This window comes from Phymastichus coffea, unplaced genomic scaffold (genome assembly GCF_024137745.1).
Source record: "Phymastichus coffea isolate CEN01 unplaced genomic scaffold, Cenicafe_Pcof_1.1 PCOF00108, whole genome shotgun sequence".
Lineage (NCBI taxonomy): Eukaryota > Metazoa > Arthropoda > Insecta > Hymenoptera > Eulophidae > Phymastichus > Phymastichus coffea.
The window spans coordinates 14,480-33,399 of NW_026706919.1; the positions used below are offsets into that span (position 1 = coordinate 14,480).

The window sequence follows — 18,920 nt, forward strand, 5'->3', positions numbered from 1 at the left end:
AAAAAAACGATTTCGATTTTTCAATTTGAAACAAAAATCATAAAAATCAGCTAACCGTTCCTCCTCCGGTGACCAGCTGGTAATTAATTTTCGTGATTCATGATGTTTTACTTACAAACTTCGAAAATAACATACTTTAATAGAGAAAACGTTACATTATTAGAGCAGTATTAATTACATCGATTGTAATTTCATAAAGACAAACTTTTTTAATCATCTTTAAAAAAAAAGTAATTAGTAAGTGCGGGTAGAAGTCAGGCATTGTGATTCGGGATACTTGCAACTTCAGGATACCGACCCCTACCGCACAGCAGTCAGTATATATAGTACAGCGCTGATCTAAGGTGGGCCACTTTGTGGGCCACAAACAAAAACATGGACGCCATCGAGATGGTGAGTTCGTCGGAGCCGAAACCAGAGGATGAGGTAATGCCGGAACAAATAGATATTTGTCGAGCATGTCTCCTCAGCAATTCTTCGATGAGAGGCCTCTTTCATAATGACAGCAACATCATGCTCTCGGAAAAAGTCATGGCTCTTACTGACGTTAAGGTTAGGAGGTTGCTTTGAGTCACTAGGTTAAATGAGCTTTATTTTTCTGATTTTTTAGCGAGCTTGTCTAACTGCTTTTCTCATTCATACGATGAGAAAACTCAAGTAGTTTTTGTTTTTTAATAGCAAGTATTTGACGTTCGCTTGTTTGTTGGCGGCGGATGATTTTCCAATATTCTTTTTTTCATTTGTTTTTATTTGATTGAATTTTTTCCTAAAAATAAATTTTGTAATTTTTATAGCCTTGTTTTTAAACAACCTAATCTAATCTTGTGGTTACTGGTAGTAATAAATAATTCATGTATCATTAGGAATCATTATGTGGTATTCGTTTGTAAAACATGTTTAAGTACTTATTTTGTTCAAGTTTTTCATTTGTGATTAATTAGATATATTTTACATAATATACCAAGAATTTTATAATAAATATTATTTTAGATCATGCCAGGAGATGGATTACCCTCTCACATTTGCTGTGATTGTTACAACAAGCTTGAATCAGCTTACAAGTTTAAATTGCAAGTTGAGCAAGCTGACACAGTATTGAGAGATAAAGTAGACTCTTTACATATGAAGGATGAATACTTTTTCAATCAAGTCAATGTTAACCTAGTTCATCATAGAAATGATGTTAGTGAAAATAGCCAGGAAAGTTTAATATTAAAAGAGCACATGGATCTATTGAGTGAAAAAATAGATGAAGAGGTACTCCAGAGTGAACATAGTGATAAGAAAGAAAATGTCATGATGGACGGTCAAATAGTAGGAACACATGATAATAAACAAGAAGGCCAGGAATTTCTCCAAAATAACAATGAAATTTCAATTGAAACCCATCAAGAATTTGGCATGGAGCAAGAGGTGCAAATCCAACAAGTACCAAATGAACAGAATAATCAATTTGAAACAGAAGAACTGCAAGATTTGATGCTCAGTGAAATAAGAGATAGAGAAGAGTTACAGAATGATTTGAATCAAGTACACCAGATGGCCCTTGATGAACACAATTATGTAGCAGACTCCCAACATTTAGAGAATGTTGCTGAAAACGATGCAACAATTGTACAGGTGAATTTTTTGTTACATTGAAATGTTAATACAACTACTTATCTAATGTTTTTTTCTAATATGATTATAATTAAATAGGAAACACAAAGTAGCACAGAAGAAATTAAGGAGGAAGAAGATTCCTTAAATGAAAAACCCGAAATCATTAGTACCCCCAATGAGGCACAACCAAATGAAGCGACGCGCCGTAGTCAGCGCAAAATAAATCAGAGGAAAGCTCGAGAAAACGATGAAGTAAATTATTTTGAAAATCTAAATCTTAGTTCAAGATTGAAACAAGTTCAAGTAGACAAGTCGGAAAAGGTTTACTTCATGTGCTTTATATGCGATAGACAATTTTTATCAAAAGATGCTCTAAGAGAGCATATGCAGACACACGAAGAACTAAGAAAAAGTTTTCCAATTGTCAAACGAACACCGGAAAAGACGCCAATTGTTCCGATAAGTCCATCCCCTCCAAAAATATCATCAAGTGGAAAACAACCAAACACTTGTCCTCATTGTGGTAAAGAGTATCTTTACGTCATATCATTCAAAAAGCACTTACAACAGCATGAAAAAGATAAAAACGAGGTCAAGGATGAAATGATGCCTCTGGAAGTATCATTTAGAGAAGATGACGATAGTCTCGATTATCACGGCTACGATGACAATCCAATTGATTATAATAATTACGAAAAAGTAAAGAGTGAAGGCGATGAAACGCAAATAAAGAATGATGCAAATATGTATGGCTTACTGAAATGTAGCGTATGCGCGGAAGCTTATGACACAATTGAAAAATTGAGAGATCATCGAATGAAACATGTCGTTGAAGGCGTACTCAGTAAACAGGATCTCGAAAATATGGCGGAAACTACTATATCAGGTAGATAGGATTATAATACATTTATTTTTTACACTTTCAAGCATATAATATTAATAAATTAATATATTATAGACTTTACGACAGATAATTCAAAGGAACAAATCATAAACAACAAACAAAGTATAAAAGATATAAAACTGCAAATTACAAAGCCAATACCTAGTCTTACCAAGTACTACTGCAAAGTCTGTCACGAATCTTTCACCAGAAAAGATCTTTTACGGAAACACTCCGAGGTTCACGGAAGCAATCTAAAAGGTCTAAAAAGGTTCAAATGTACGCAGTGCAATAAGACGTTTAACAATGAATTAACTCTTCGTAATCATCTCATTGCGACAAATCACAAGACGATAATGCAGGGGCAAGAATACGATCCTAACAAGAGGATTAAAAGATCAGCTGCTAAAGCAGCGCAGAAAATTATTGATCAGATAAAGAATTTGGACGAATCTGAGGATGAACCAGATAAAGAAATGGAGAAGGATCGCGATTTTGAAGAAAGTATAGAAATGTCGTCTGTAGTAGAAGACATTCAATTGGTATTTATAAATAGAAATAAAAGAATTCTCTAAATTACTCTATGACGTATTTATTTTTATAATTTCAGAATTTACTACATGCAACCAAGAAATCTCAACGAAACCCAAAGATTTACAGTTGTGCGACGTGTAACTTGAAATTTCCTTCGAAGCAAGCCCTAACTAAGCATATGGAGTTGCACTCAATAGATGAAAGTTCTAGTAAATCTGAATCAACAAAAAAGAAAGAAATGTCGGTTAAAAAAGAATTGGATGACGACGAAGAAGATGATGACGACTTTGAGGGTGGTCTTGATTGGCCGATGGACAGTCACGAGTGCCCTACGTGCAAAAAACAGTACAGCACAAAAAAGTCACTACTCCGTCATCAACTTTTGCACGAAGAACCAAACTTTGAGTGCGACATCTGCAATGTCAAGTTCTACAGAAAAGACAAACTAAAAGCACATTATGATAAGTGTTCGGAGAAAAATCCTGATCAAGTGCGAAAATGTAATATTTGTGGGGACATATTTGAGAATAATGAGATTCTTAGGGAGCATCGAACGAAGCATGTTATAGAAGGTATATTGTCGGAGGAAGATTTACAGGAAATCGAACCTAAACCAGATGACAACGATTGTGAGAAAGCACCAAGAAAAAGGAGGACGGATATCGTGGGACTCGAATGTCAAGAGTGCAATAAGCGTTACACTTCCAGAAAAGGATTACTGCGTCATATACAGGTGAGCATCCATTTGGTATATATTTAATTCACAGAGTAATAAGATCAACAAATAATTTTTATTTGTTCAGGTACATGAAGGCAAGAAATATCTATGCGATATTTGTCCAAAGAAATTTTACCGACGTGAGCACTTGAAATTACACGTAGCTAAGCATAATATGATCAAGCCATACAAGTGTCTGAAGTGCCCAAAGCGTTTTATCAAGGAAGAGCAAATGAAGAATCATTTACTAAAGCACGAGCGAATTACGAAAAAACCTAAAGAGTCCGACACACTAAAACGGTTCCTTTGTGAAATATGCTCGAAGAGTTTTACTCAGTCGACAACCCTCATAGCTCATTTAAGAGCTCACAACGGCATCAAACCCTACGTTTGCGAGGTTTGCTCCAGGCCGTTTACTACCAATGCTTATTTGAAGATGCATATGCGTACCCATACCCAGGAAAGACCGTATATTTGTCAGTATTGCTCGAGAGCTTTTGCCAGGGCAGATACTTTGGCAAATCATCTGACTTCTCACACTGGAGAGGCCAAGTACAGTTGTAAATACTGCCCAAAGCATTTTAGGAGGCTGAAGTCGTTAAAAGAACACGTGTTTATTCATACTGGCCAAAGGCCGTATGCTTGCCCTACCTGCGACAGGAGGTTCAACAATAACGGCAGCAGGTATGCTCATAGCAAGAGATGTAAACAAAACCTCGTCCAAGGTAGGCAAAACAATCAAATCTCTGTGCAAGAATTGTGTGCGCAAGAACAAGAGGAACAAGAAGAGCAGCAGCTACAATTAGAAGAGACGCACGAATTAAGGTTGCAACAGGCAACGATAAGTCAAGCTCAGATTATTAAGCCGCAGAACATCAAGACTATCACCTTTGCAAGACCTGGCGCGACCATCGAGCAGCCACATGTACTAACCAATCAGGACGTTTATATGCCGCTTATTTTTGTAGGCAGCGAGGAGCTGATTGCTCTGTCTGAAGGCAATAAAATTTTCACGAGTTAGGCAGAGAGAGAGACTGTGAGTTACTGTAAAAAACTGACTGTATGAATGATTCTATTTGTAATATAATATTTCCGTTAACCTTCGTTACTACATGCAATATAAGCATTTTTAGAATTTCATTCCTTGAAAATTACTTTGTATGTTAATCTAGTATGAAGGAAGTCAATATGAGTCAATAGTAATTTTTAATTATTGTTTGAACGTATATTGAAATACTAATAAAATTAATATTGGAGAAATACATTTTCGCCAAGGTGAATCCATTGAAAGCAATAAAAGTTATTCTAAATTAAATCAATTGAAAAAAATCACTCTATAAATGTAAAATTTTCGAATAATATCAAAGGCATAAATTCCTGTTGGAAACTTATAATCAGGGGTAATGCTTTTGTTAGATGTATAATACTTGTAGTATGACTGTAACATAGATAATTTTATCTTGTGAGAATGTACATGTATTAATGGTTGTGTGTGTACTCAGTAAATTTTTCGAATATGCAGAAAATATTGATAACTTTCTCAGATTTCTGTAAGTGATAATTGTAAATGTACAAAAAGAATTTGCGAAAGAAAGGATTTTATAATATTGAGAGAAAGGCAGATTATACAAAGAATAATACAAATACCAAGTAACTTGATTATTTTGAAAAATGTATAAGTGTGGAGTATATTAATTAGTCTTCACATAAACTATATTAACTCATAAATCCATTACATTTTTTACTAAAATAATATTATATAAACAAAATAATATGACTGAAACAATTTCCCTGGCTCTATAGAAATTTTAATCCACCGCAATTTTTATAAATCAATGTAATAAGTAAATTCAGAAAAACATTTTCTATATTAATCTGAAATATAACAACCCCTATTTTTTTCTATAAAAATATTGTTGCGCATTAAATCAAGCTTTATTGCTTTTTTATATATTATGAAAACTTTACATTGTTCAACGTTTGATATATTAGATCATTTCAACCGATTTCTTGATTTTTATTTTTATTTTTTTCCAGTTTCAAATACACAGATGCAATAATCGGTGGATCATAACTTACGCTAATAAGTTCTTAATACTACTAACTTACGCTAGTAGTGCGACTAAAAAATTATGTTACATATTTGCAGTAGTAGTTTTATAACCAAGTTAATTTGTATGAATGTAACATATATTGGTATGATTTATTATTTTATATTTAGTAAAATGATTTGTACTCCTGAAAATACCAGTTAAAATGTAAATTTTTCAATACTTTCTAATGCAATAAAAACTATATTGCACGTCTATTTTAAAAATATTTTACTAAAAAACACATTCATTTTATCAAACTTATAAACATTATTTAATGTTATATTAAAATATATTTATTAAAAAAATTTTCAAAATAAAATGAAAACTAAGTACATTGTACGTATTAACAATTAAAAATAAAATGTAAATAACATGTGTATTTAGCTTGTGAGATTGCTCCAAATTTCATCAAAACACATACACGTGGTCAACTTGATAAGAAATCTGTAGAATCAGCTGATTGGAACATGTGTGCGCGCGACGACCGCGAGTAAAAATGAAAAACCGAGACTTGTGAGGTTTCACTAAATTTTAATGTTATATTTAACGATTTTTACGTGGATTCGGATGATAAATTAGTCGTAATTGTAAATTGTAAATTGTAGAACTATATTAATAAATATGTTTAACGTAATTAGAAATTTGGCAACAGCCGTCGGCAGAAGAAATGGAAGAACTAATTCAAAAAAATCAAAACCAAAATTTATGAAAAAACAGAAATTAAAAGTATTGCCAAGTAAGTACAAATTTCATAGAATAAAATCCGTCAAAAGATGTACAAAATATCGCTTTATTTTTGTAAAAATATTCTAACTTCTTTCATAATTAACCTCCAAATTTTAATACAAAATTATTTTGATTATGTTAAAAACATTAATAAATCAATAAATAAAAAAGATGTCATGCAATTTCCAGTTTACAAGTATCCTACAAGCAAACCTGGAACACACCGTGTTTATGTATGGGGATTGCAAGAACATGGTGCACTTGGTACTGTCAAGCGAATTTCTTTTGCTGAAGAGAGTGTGGCATATGCTGGATTTCCTCACCGATTATCATTTGGTGAATACAATGATGTTACTGACATTGCCACTGGATACGGGTTCACAGCTTTTGCTGTCAAATCCAAAGATCATAAAATTGTCTATGGTAGTGGAATCAATTCTGACTCACAATTAGGTAAACATGTATTATTATTAACTGTAAACTAATTGCTCAACTAAAATATTTAATTTTGAAAACTTTATTTCCAGGATATCATCCAAAAGATGAAAAGTTGAAAATTCCAATTGTCAATGAGCCAAGACCAGTATTCATACCATTAAAAAATAAGACAACCAAAGTATTAGGACTTGCAGCTGGCAGAGCACACCTTCTTATACTAACAGATGAAGGACTTTATACTGTGGGAAACAATGGCTATGGACAATGTGGACGACCAATAATTATCAATGAAAATTATTTAAAAAGTAGAGCTATTCATTTCATACCAGACATGAAAGGAGTTAAAATGAGATCTGTTACTGCTGGACAAGATCATAGGTTTGTTATCTTATAGAACTTCAAAAAAGTAAATGTTGATAGAGGAAACTATTCATTATATGAGTGTTATTTTTTAGTATGGTTGTAACTGAAAAGGGAGAAGTATATGCCTTTGGCTGGGGTGCTGATGGTCAAACTGGTCTTGCGCACTATCGTAATGAATACAAACCTTCACTGGTAAAAGGAGATCTGGCTGGTGAAAATATTGTCAAACTGACATGTACTGCTGATTGTGTTTTAGCTCTTTCTGGTTTGTTTGGATTTTTCATATAAAAATGAAACAGTAAATTTTCTTGACTGTCAGTATAATTTTACAGATAAAGGTACCGTGTTTGGTTGGGGAAACTCTGAATACTCACAATTACCAGCAATTGGTGATAGCCAACAAATAAATATAGCAACTGAAATAAAAATGTGCAGTGGTCTTGGTCAAATTGTGGACATTGCGTCTGGTGGGAGCTTTTGTATGGTTCTAAATAGTGAGTTTAAAATATTTCTGATTAATACTTGCATAGAAGCAATTTTATTCAATGTTATTATTTCAAAAGATGAAGGAGATGTGTTTGTGTGGGGTTATGGCATTCTTGGACTGGGACCAGAAGTTCAAAGTGTTAGAAAGCCGACGTTGATTCCGAAGACCCTCTTTGGCGTAAATGCCTTCGAACCAAATACGAAAGTATGGTTCATTCTATTTTAAAATCACACGAATATACATGACTGAAAATTATTTCAGATATTATGTTAAATTAAATTTTACAGGTAATTAAAATATTTAGCGGAATCAATCAACTAGGTGCTTTAACAAACCAGGGCAATCTGTATATGTGGGGTCGAAACAAATATGGCGCATTAGGACTTGGTCATCGAAAAGATCAATATTTCCCTTTAAAAGTGAGAATTTCAACCTTGATTTATTTGATATGTAAGTAATAGAGCACCTGAATAAGTTTAATTACATTTTTACATTTTTTAAGGTTTCCATTGGAGCAATTGTACAAAAAATTAGTTGTGGAGTTGATCATACAGTATCGCTTTGTAAACCTTATATTTGAAAAGCAAAAGTAAAAAAATAATATTTAAAATGTCAAAAGGTTTGAAGAACGTTTCAACATCACTGCAAACAACATAAAATATTGTTGCAAAAATTAAAAAATTGTACAGATATGTAAATTTAAGCTTGATTGTTTTACGTTATTTTGTATAATAAAGTATAAATATTAATTAAATACATGACAATTTTTATCCAAAACCTTAATTATTCAAAATAAATCAGAAAGTTTTCTTAATTTTGATTCACCACTGTTAAAGTTGTAAATGACGAATACTGATTATTACTGTATAGAATTGTTCAATTTCAAACCTTAGTAATGCATGCATCATTATTTTGACATCTTTACAATAGTATGTATGATCCGAATATAATTCTATTTTAAGTAATACTTCTGTATTATCATTTTCAATATATTTAAAATTCATATTACCTATGCGCGTATTTAAGTCAGTTTAGAGCAGCTAACGATGTGAGCAATCATCTATTAATAGCACACTGAACTTACATGAACGAGGAAGAAACTCTATCGATGTAAGATTATGCATTTTTTTCATAACGTAAAATTTCTTTTGATCATTAATATCTTCAACTAATTATTATCCGAACTCATATTCTCAAAATTATTAATAGGATATATTGTAATTACATCATTTTTCTTTATTAATTCATATTTGTCTGATTATTTGGTATTAATAATTGACTTATGAATGTAGCTGCTGCCTTGGCATAGTTCATAGCTGAATTAAATTTATTCCATTCTAACTTTTCTTTCAATATCTAATTTTTTCTCTTACCTTAGTCTTTCTGTTAGTAATTATTGGTGTAAATTCCAGAAATATTTCAGGCCCACGGTTGGTGTGTAGAAGCAAAATAATACAAATTATATGTTAGGGCTCAGTACTCAAAAAAGTTGATAGTGAATGTAACTAGCTTGAAACTTTAAATATCAATATATTATACAGTTTTTCCAATATTGTGATTTTATAACTTGTATTGATTTTTCATAAAATGGGTTGAGTTATTGTATGCTTTAAAGTTCGATTACGTATCGATTCGAAGCTTCTAGCTGAGCTTTTAGGGAGATATAAATTTTTAAACTGTTATCTAAAGCCTATTTTCTGAAAAATTTGGCAAAATCTCTCAAATTAATTGAAAAGTATCGAGTCTTAATAAGCTCCAAAATACAAAGGGGTCGAAAACTTGATAAGGCTTGAACAGACCCACTTTAGTGTGCTGCGATTTAATATAACTCAGCTGCAAGTTTTGGTTTAGGTTCTTGAACTATTTCAAGAATCTAATTTTCATCTAAAAACGTAGTCGAGTCTAGCGGCGCAAAATTACTTTATGACGGCCTGTGTGTAAAACTAAAACGTGTGCAAATAAAAATTTCACTTCGCCATCTAAACTTTACGATCTCATATCTAAATGTTTATATGTTGATATAACATTAATACCGTTTCTGTTATTTCACAATATTTTGAATTTTTAAATCCAATTCGAAAATTGCTTTAAAACCATATAATTACTGCGTTAATAATAAATTCATGTTTGAACAATTTTTTAGAAATTATGCTATTATCAAAATCTAAAGTCGTAATATCGTATTGTCATAAGAAATTAATTTACACAGTAAATACATATTTCGAAAAATTATATTTTCAAAAGTTTTTTTAGAAATCCCATAAGTTATGAAAACACTATTTAATGTATATTATTAATTTTCTTTTAGTGTTTTTCAAGTCGTGATAATATATGCACCTATAAAGAAAAATATGCATAAAATTTTTTTTATATACTTAATCATAAAAATACAGGTATCCAAGTATAGCTTAAAAAACTATTTATTTTTTTAACAATAGTATTTGCTTGCATGGATAACACATCATTTCCAACAAAGCTAATTAAAGTCTTTCGACTCGTCGGGATATTCTCAATGTTCAATATGTTCATATTTTACATTAGTACAGTTTTGGTGCTTGCTATATTCTCGTGTAAGTGCCAATAAATTTATTAATCGAATCGCTTCCATAAAATATACATGAATTTCTGAATATCAGCAAGGGAAGGTCAATTTAGCGCAACTGATCCACTTTACGGTGAGGTGACCCAGGTACAGAAGGGGGAATACCTATTCGTCGTGTCTATCGTTAACATAAAATTGATTAGTGATGAAGATCCATATGGGCACGTTTGCGGCGGAGCCCTCATAAAGAGCAATTTCGTATTGACAGCAGCACACTGTTACATGGAGGCGGGAGAAACCCTGGACGATTATCAGGTCTGTGCGGAATCCAATGACCTGGCCGAGTGTCGCAAAGTGGGCTTGAAAGCGTGGGAAACTTTCGATCAGTGGATCGTTAAAAAGAACAAGAGAAGTGAATTTGTCAGTAATGACATATCTTTAATACAGGCAAGTTAAATGCTCTCGATAAAGTGTTACAAAAGTTACTCTGTAACATTAATTTATACGTTTAATAACGTTTAGTTGAAAGAACACGTTAACGCTACAATAGCAAAGATGTCGCTAAAATCGCCTGAAAAGTGGATAGGCAAAAGAATCTTAACTGTTAGTTGGATGATGTTCGATGCCGTGGCTTCGAGAAACATGACGCAAGCTTTCTTACAAGTGCTTAGCCAAGATGAGTGTAGGTACAACATACAGCGAGCATTATTTGGTGTTAGACCATGCTTATTACATCTGGAGAAGAATATCATCTGTACAAATAATACACCATACGTAACGTTACATAACGTTAGTAAGCGCCCGTCTAATTCGTTTAAAAATCGATCCTTCGATAATATAATAATCGTCACCATGTTTCAGGGTGATAGTGGAATTCCAATTTTTGTTCGAAAGGTCACCAGTAAATACAGTATTGTCGGTATAAATTCTAAAAGTCGTCCACACCAAGGAATACAAAATAGAAAGTACGAACAAAATTTACATGTTAGCCTTTATTACTACTTAAAGTTTATAACAAATGTGACTGGACTCAAATTATAAAGGCAGTGTAATTTTCAATCTTATTTTATGATTTTTAATAAGAAAAATGTATTACTAGTATTTTGCTTCTGTATCACTGTATTGTTGAAAAAGATATTAAACCGCGATCAGCGTATGGGCTTGTTACTGAAGGGCTAAATAGTCTGACGATACGGATTAAGAAATCTAAAATTCCCTAATAAATGTAGCTCTATCCCAGACACTTACCGAGTTACAAACTTAACACAAATGACAGTAATTATATATTATTACGAGTGCATTTACCTAATTTTATTTATGATACATCGAGCATTATTTATCCGTTTCTTTACCAATCATGCAGCGACAATTATGCATTACATTTCTTATAAAGAAGTATCTCAAAAAAGCTGCAATGTTAATACATTTACAATTCCGCAGCGATTGCGGAAACTTGCACTTTCACTCACGTAATGAAGAAACAGCAACGAAAGGAATCTAAAAGGCATGATCTGTCGTGCAAAGGCGACAACGAACATAAAATGCGATTAAACATCATTTTGAGTGCATTTGTGCCACTAGCAGTTTCGTTATTCAAGCGAAATCTTGCCGAACGTAATGTAGCAGTGTTGGCAGACCTTTGTAGAAATTTCTAGGAAGGTGAGGGCTATACTTTTTACACGAATGTTGATTAATTCATTTATAACGCTATTTTTATTCGTTATTTTATTTACTAAATAGACGAAACATCTATTTAACGAAAAATATTGTTAGAGATATAAAAGCTACTGAAATATTAAGCTATTTTTTTTAAATATTGTATTAATATAGATCAATACAAAACATCGATGAATGTCATCCGTAAAAATTGCTTTTTTTATTAATACGTAATCAGCTTGCAATATAGTAGCATTCGTGGCACTGTATCTACTTGTTGCGCCAATCGCCGCGCGAAACATAAGAAGCGAAAATGTGCTGCACATCGATGATCGCATCGTGCATGTGACGATATTTATGATGCGCAATAAATCCTATTATTCAAGAGATTTATTCCTGAGAACGAACATTCGCTATGAAAGCAAGTGCAGCATACCGGAAGTATTCACAAGTGCGTGGAACGCACTTTGAGCGTCAAATTCGTGCTGTTTTGGCTCGATGATTACAATGGAAACAGAGAAAGGCAGATGAAATTTAATTTGGCAAAGTTGGATAGCTGTGAATATCAAACGATATACATCGATGCTCTGCTCGAAAAGTACGAAATTTACTCGAGCAGCAGTTCGCCTGATGAAACGTTCACAGTAATGAGCACTGCCAAGGTCACGATTGGTGCTGGCTGCACTTCGCGACCCGTCGTTAATACTTCGACTTCGATTTTTCTCTCGACTAGCTCAACGACGTCTGTTCTGCAAGAGCGACCAACGCGAATCACTTTATGGTCCGTCACACCGGCGATACGAGTACGCACAGAATACGTTTATGCGATGTATCAAGAGACCAGATCATTCACGAATACAGGGAGCTGCTCACCATATCGAACTACTCTTTGACAGTGAATAGTACTCACTTCACAGTTGACTGCGCTACTGAGTTTTACTGTTCGCAATTCACGAAAGACGGCGATCTAACTGTATCTTATCCCGATTCCGTCGTTCCCTCGCACCTCGTAAAAGCTATCCCAAGTAAATTTATGTTTAACATGGTGTTTGGTCTCTTCGAGGATAAAGCCTTTTCGATTTTGCCCGATCTAATTAGTAGCTGGGGTAACATATTCAAAGGGGGAAAACGGGAATCAAAACAACGACGACGAGTATTTATGGAATAAAATGTTCGACTCATTTTCTATAAAACATGGACATAGGTATGCAATGGTATGAGTAGAAAACGAGTGACGATTTTTTCGAGCATGTCATACATAATGTTTTATCGGATATTTGTGATGAATAGATCACGAAATTGTTTTTTCTATAGACGCATAATTAGACATAAGAAAAATCTATGGAACCAATGTAATTTTCATTATATATATCAACAAAGAAATACCATCCGGACGGTAATATCACTGATATCGTTAATTTATTTTAAGCCTAAAAATACATATACATTTTTCATTCGTGAACATAATAATTATTAGTTAGTTCAATCAGTAATAACAAATAAATTTTTCGACTATAAAAAGGAGATAAAATAAAGTGAAAATAAAATACCTTACCATAAATAACTGGCGCAACATTTGACTAAAGTAAATTTTGATCTATGTTTAAACTGATTTTTTTTAATTTAAATACCATATATACGTTTGCAAACTGAATGCTTTATACATTTATTTGTATTAGTATCCATATACGGACAATTAAGGATATTGAAATTCTAATGTCTACAAGAATATCAGAACGTCAACGTCCTTTTTGACTATAATATATAGTTTAAGATAAATTTGTTGTCATATCTTTGTTTGTCATAGAATTATAAACAGAAACAGAATAGAAGCGAGCAGCAATAGACAATTTTTGTGGATAGATAATGGTACACATGATTTTTGCAAAAATCATGAAACAAAAAATCATATTTGGAATATTATTTCACTTAAATAGTTAATTTTTTCATATCTAACCTGCTAAATAATTATTCAACTTTTGAAAATATATATTTTCTTATTCGCGAACAATACACTTATATTCTAGTAATTTTAATTGATATTAGGGATCTCAGGGAAAGTAATAATTCAATGCCATATGTAAATATAAATAATTCATGTTATTCTCATTAAAAAGTAATAATAATTAGTTGATATTCTTCAGTAATTCTTTATAAAAAAATAATATAAATGTCTTACATTAGCATAAAAAAATATTTTTAAATGTAACTTTTTAATCTTCTTATTTCTGCATCATCAAAAAAAAATCCGTTGTAATCTCATACTAAATATTAAGAAATATAATAGCAAACAAAATAAAAAATTAATTGGTCGAATTATTATATATATAAAAATTAAAATCCATACGATGAAATACTAATAATATAATAAAAACCTAAAATTTGTACATATATGCTACGGATTTAAGATTAAGTATTGTTCTAATATGTAAAAAAATCAATCGTTAATAAAATAAACTGCATCCATTTAAGCAGACGAATCATGGGAGGTAACTTCATACTAGCATCAATGGGTACCAAACGACCACTCCATTTGTTCAGATGAGAATTCGAACGAGGGGTACCATTACAAATAGAGGAGCGACGAATAACGCGCTAGCACTGCTCTTGCATACCAAGTTCTCGTACGATATGACGTATCTGATATCGTTCGGGTACCGACATTCATTTCGATCTGAAACAAAATGTCAATAAATGTTCATCGATTCGAACGAACATTGGATGAAACTTGTTGGTTTTTACGTACCTAAGCACTGAATTTGGCCAGTGCCGTTGGAATCCGACCCGACCGAGATATAGTAAGGCTTGCACTGATGGATGTAGCTTACGCCGTCACAATTCATCTCGATGGACTGAGTCTTGCCGGTGATGGTGTTGCAAGTGGCCCCAGCTTGAGCTGCCGACGCGTTCACGTGGAGCAGCTCGCGAGACCAGCAAACCTTCAACGGTGAGCCGCTTACGCCTTGAACCTGTATATTCATGATTTTTTTTTGAATAGCATGTCACTTTTTTTTGTTGGTTTACTTTCGTACGTACCTTCACTTTAGGTTTGTCGTCAGAACTGGTCATGAAGTAATTAGGATGTATCCTGTAGAAGTTGACTCCATTAGGTCCAACGAAGTTCGTTAACGAACGGGAATTACCGGTTTGATCGTATCTCGAACCACACTGTGTGTTAACCAGACGTCTTGGAACTGAAAATATCAGGATGATGCATTGCTATCCTTTTCAATGTTTTGTGCTGGCGAGGTACCTTGTTTGATTTTCGTGAGTATCTCGTCGATTGCGGGATTGTTCTCCATGTTTTCACTAAAGTTGATGGAAATAATGTCGCTAGAGTCCTCAACGAGATCGGTCAATCCGTCTTTTCGCTCGTAAGTTAAGAATAACACTTTGGTATCTGGTAATGCGACAGCATAATTAAACATTTAATATGATACAAAGAATAAGAAGTACGTTACGTAATTAATTCTGTAGTTATTGTTTTATCGGTATGCCGAATGAATACCACGACATTTTTTGTAAAAAAAACAATGTACAAAATATCGACTCACCGGGAATCTCCTTGCGCATATCCTCAAGAGTTTTGTAAACAAACTCGCGATCCGTAGGTGATAGATTTATATGGTAGGGCATGATGACCACAACATCTGATTTGCCATCTGAGAAACCGCGGAGCTTCTCTTTGTCGAGTTTATACTGTTCGAGTTCCTGGATTTTAGTTATAGACAGCGCCAAATCGAATCCCTTGGCGACTGTGGAACGATAAAACAGACGTTCGGTTCTTTGCAATCGCGTTATCATTCCATTCATTCGCGGATACTCACGTTGGTTATAGTTGGTGCGGTTGAAGTTGACAAAGTCCAGAAGACTGTTGCTCGAGTTGACAATGAAATTGCCGTTCTGGCCGTTCATAATGGTGAAGTTGCTGTTGTATTTGCAAACTTCCACACTACTCAGCAATTGCCTGCAAAAGCGTGTGGAGTTAAAAACGCGCATCCTTGCAGTCAAACGGAACATCAGTTGACACTCACGCGAGAACCGACTGGATGTTCTCAAAAGGCCAGTTGGTGTCGAGGACAATAGTGAGGTCCACTGCTGGTTGGCTGGTCTTAACGTTGCTCTCGAAAAACTCGCAGACGTTGTCTTTGCTCATCGTAGCTGAAATTCGATACGTCAAAAACCCTTTGGTATTTTCACTTCCTTCCACGCGCAAGGTGAAAACCAGCCGAGATACTCACGAACGAAGTCCGAAAAATCTTTGACGGCCTGCGCGCTGAAATTCTCAATCTTTTCCGGAAAGATGGTTACAGTGGCATAGCCTATGGAGCTCAGCACGATCGCGGAGCTGCAAGTCTGCGCGACGAGCATTTCCGTGGGTGCCACGTTTGGCAGCTGAGCTCGCCTGTTGCAAGCGCGAATCTGATTGTCAAGCAGTCCACGATCGCTGTAGTACATGTCCAGCACTTGGGATAAGTACAGTCCGCCGAACTTGCCGAGTGCTCTGGGTACTTCGGTAGCGAGGATCAGACCATCAATGTCGCCGCGAATCTCGGCACCGGTCATCTGTAGATCATTCTTGGTGCCGAGGAAGTAGTAGAGTGGCTGCGACGTAGAGTTCCAGTTGCCGTCGGCGCCGACGGTAAACTGACCGCGGAATTGCGGTCCTTGAGCCAGAGCTACCTCCGCCAAATCACCTGTGAGCCGATGGTCCATTGTGAATTTAACGCGCGAATTATCCACGCGAGTGTTGTGTCGTTGGCAATATCGGCGATGCGTTTATCTCGAGCCATGAATCAGCCGCGGCAATTCAAACAATACCTCTACGCGAGATTCAAATCAAAGTCGATGAACATGTTTGCCAAAACAAGGAGAACTCACCAGCAAGAGTGGACAGAAATCTGTTGTCCAGATTGGAATCGGTAGACAGCCCGCTGAACATTCGCGGCTCGACCAGCTGCTTTATCAGTTCGCTTACCCTTATGACTTGATGCGTCAAGCCAGACGCGATGCCTGCCAGCACCGAGCCACCGGAAACTGGGCCCCATCTGAAAAGATACACCGTTAAATCGACGAATTTGAATGAGAATAGCGCGCGGGCCTGCTTACTCACGGCGTCTTTAGAACTCCATTCTCGATTGGACACTCGCTGTACTGATCTTCGGTTATACGTGCGCTGGCGCTCGGATGGTTTGGTGGGAAAGCTGGGTACTCGGAGTTAGGGTCTGCTTGGTCCTTCGACATCAGCATCTCTCTGTTTTTGTCGGATATTTCTCCGTGAATTGTCTTTCGTAAAGCTCTAATATAGTCAAATGAACAAATAAACACGTTAAGCCTTACACTTGCTCGGGTGATAACGTTTCGACGTCGTCCTTAGGTCTCTTGACATGACGTCGCCATCTGCGGAACCCATAATTGTAATTCATACCATAGTTGCTGGTCTTGCAGCCTCGGTTCTCTCCACTGTGTTTGTAAACGTCGATGCTGCTCGACAGCATCGAATGCAAAGTGCACTGTCGAGGAAAAATGGTTCGCTTAAAAATTGCCGACGAAGCAATAGAACGTTTGAGCTTTACCCGTTCAACGACGGAAATGCTGTTGTTGGGAAAGGTGACTGCGTTGCCGGGTACAGTGCGTAGCGTTTGCGCGTGACGGTAGAACTGATTGCCAAGGGCCGCATACGGCATTACGCCGGCTTGTGGTTTCACGTCCGGGTTCAGCTCTATGCCGTCTTGGGAAAACCTTAAACACAACTCGTCTAGCGATAAGTTTACTCTTCTCGCCAGCGACAGACCGGTGCTTTCGTAACGATGTCTCGGAACAAATACGAGATATCAGAGTTGATCAGATAAAAGAACGATCGACGAACTGCTCGGCAAAGTCGATTACCTGTGCAAAAGCGCCGTGGATAGCTGGCGCAGGTTCATGTTGAAGTTCGCCGACTGCTCGATCTTACGCACAATGGCGATGAAGGTTTCCATGGTGTGCGGCAGCAGGTTGTACTTGCCGTAGAGCTCGTTGTCGTAGCACTCGATCAGTGACGGCGAGATGATCTTCTTCGCGTTCTCCTGGCAGCTCGTACCTGCATCGACATGTTACACATCGTCGTCGGTTTAGTCACGCTCACCTACTCGCTGACTCACGCGCGAGAATCTCTCCCGTAGAACGACAGGCCTTTTGGTCGATTCTTTTCGTTCGCACGAGAACATGCGATTCGCGTTGAAATTATGTTCGAAGACCGACATTTTTTTTTGTTTGTAAATCGATCGTCATCGTGCGCTGAGTCGTTTGAATCGAAATCAACGAGCGATCGATAGCGCAAAAAAAGGAAAATAAAAGTGACCGCTCGTTGCGAAACCACCCTTTGTCGCGTATCTCTCGCATCATCATTGATAAGTGATCGCGCTCAGACCGTTGACCTTAAATTAAGGCAAAAAAGAGTCCCAATTGTGTGATCTCTCGTCACTCCACTCACCACCAATGAAGAGCAAAAGCCCAATGGCCAAGATCTCGTATTTCGCCATAGTTATGTCTGCACTGCTCGCTTTCGTAACTGTCTCGCGCGATTATTGGATTATTCTCTACCGACAAGACACATATCACACGCGCATCGCGACTAAGACTGTAACCGCTACGCACCTTTTCATCGCTCGCGCCTACACTCACCGACGAAAAAAGTCGGCTAACCGTCGACTCTGTACGCACCTTAGATAAGATACGCGGGCGCTTATCTCGAAAAGGTGCAACCCGTGTTATCCATCTTGCTCACGCTCATTCTCTAGGTGAGCGAGTTATAGATATAACTGTACGGCTTGCGCGCGAGGCTCGTTCTCTTCTTTTTTGTTGGTTGAGCGTTCAATTTTGGGATGGGCGAGTAA

The 18,920-nt window shown here is 35.8% G+C and overlaps 4 protein-coding genes across 6 annotated transcripts; 3 read left to right on the top strand and 1 right to left on the bottom strand.

Annotated features, from left to right (window-relative positions):
* The first annotated feature begins 403 nt into the window (after window positions 1-403).
* LOC131670326 (zinc finger protein 160-like) lies at window positions 404-6,530 on the top strand. Of its 2 annotated transcripts, none has more exons than XM_058945836.1 (7): window positions 404-552; window positions 991-1,620; window positions 1,699-2,488; window positions 2,561-3,027; window positions 3,096-3,752; window positions 3,823-4,773; window positions 6,469-6,530. In XM_058945836.1, the coding sequence occupies exons 1-6, from the start codon at window positions 430-432 to the stop codon at window positions 4,756-4,758; spliced, it is 3,603 nt and encodes a 1,200-aa protein (XP_058801819.1). In that variant the 5' UTR covers window positions 404-429; the 3' UTR covers window positions 4,759-4,773; window positions 6,469-6,530. The 2 variants fall into 2 exon arrangements, with proteins under 2 accessions (XP_058801819.1, XP_058801820.1); XM_058945837.1 differs by lacking the exon at window positions 6,469-6,530 and adding an exon at window positions 5,775-6,008.
* LOC131670327 (RCC1-like G exchanging factor-like protein) lies at window positions 6,315-8,542 on the top strand. The gene is made up of 8 exons (XM_058945838.1): window positions 6,315-6,566; window positions 6,746-7,009; window positions 7,084-7,372; window positions 7,450-7,622; window positions 7,690-7,851; window positions 7,921-8,048; window positions 8,132-8,263; window positions 8,347-8,542. Exons 1-8 carry the CDS (start codon window positions 6,452-6,454, stop codon window positions 8,422-8,424), a joined length of 1,341 nt encoding a protein of 446 aa, XP_058801821.1. The 5' UTR covers window positions 6,315-6,451; the 3' UTR covers window positions 8,425-8,542.
* A 1,752-nt stretch (window positions 8,543-10,294) lies between these two features.
* Window positions 10,295-12,184, top strand: LOC131670312 (chymotrypsin BII-like). 2 transcript variants are annotated; one of them, XM_058945815.1, is made up of 5 exons: window positions 10,295-10,414; window positions 10,481-10,833; window positions 10,909-11,175; window positions 11,248-11,351; window positions 11,827-12,184. In XM_058945815.1, the coding sequence occupies exons 1-5, from the start codon at window positions 10,357-10,359 to the stop codon at window positions 11,885-11,887; spliced, it is 843 nt and encodes a 280-aa protein (XP_058801798.1). In that variant the 5' UTR covers window positions 10,295-10,356; the 3' UTR covers window positions 11,888-12,184. The 2 variants fall into 2 exon arrangements, with proteins under 2 accessions (XP_058801798.1, XP_058801797.1); XM_058945814.1 differs by lacking the exon at window positions 11,827-12,184 and having other exon boundaries at window positions 11,248-11,783.
* A 2,042-nt stretch (window positions 12,185-14,226) lies between these two features.
* Window positions 14,227-18,647, bottom strand: LOC131670311 (uncharacterized). Its single transcript, XM_058945813.1, has 14 exons — window positions 18,518-18,647; window positions 17,932-18,124; window positions 17,619-17,784; window positions 17,383-17,555; window positions 17,156-17,296; window positions 16,924-17,090; window positions 16,284-16,739; window positions 16,077-16,203; window positions 15,870-16,009; window positions 15,597-15,797; window positions 15,296-15,442; window positions 15,079-15,236; window positions 14,789-15,011; window positions 14,227-14,716 (listed from the first exon to the last, which is right to left on the bottom strand). Exons 1-14 carry the CDS (start codon window positions 18,564-18,566, stop codon window positions 14,580-14,582), a joined length of 2,478 nt encoding a protein of 825 aa, XP_058801796.1. The 5' UTR covers window positions 18,567-18,647; the 3' UTR covers window positions 14,227-14,579.
* Window positions 18,648-18,920: the final 273 nt, after the last annotated feature.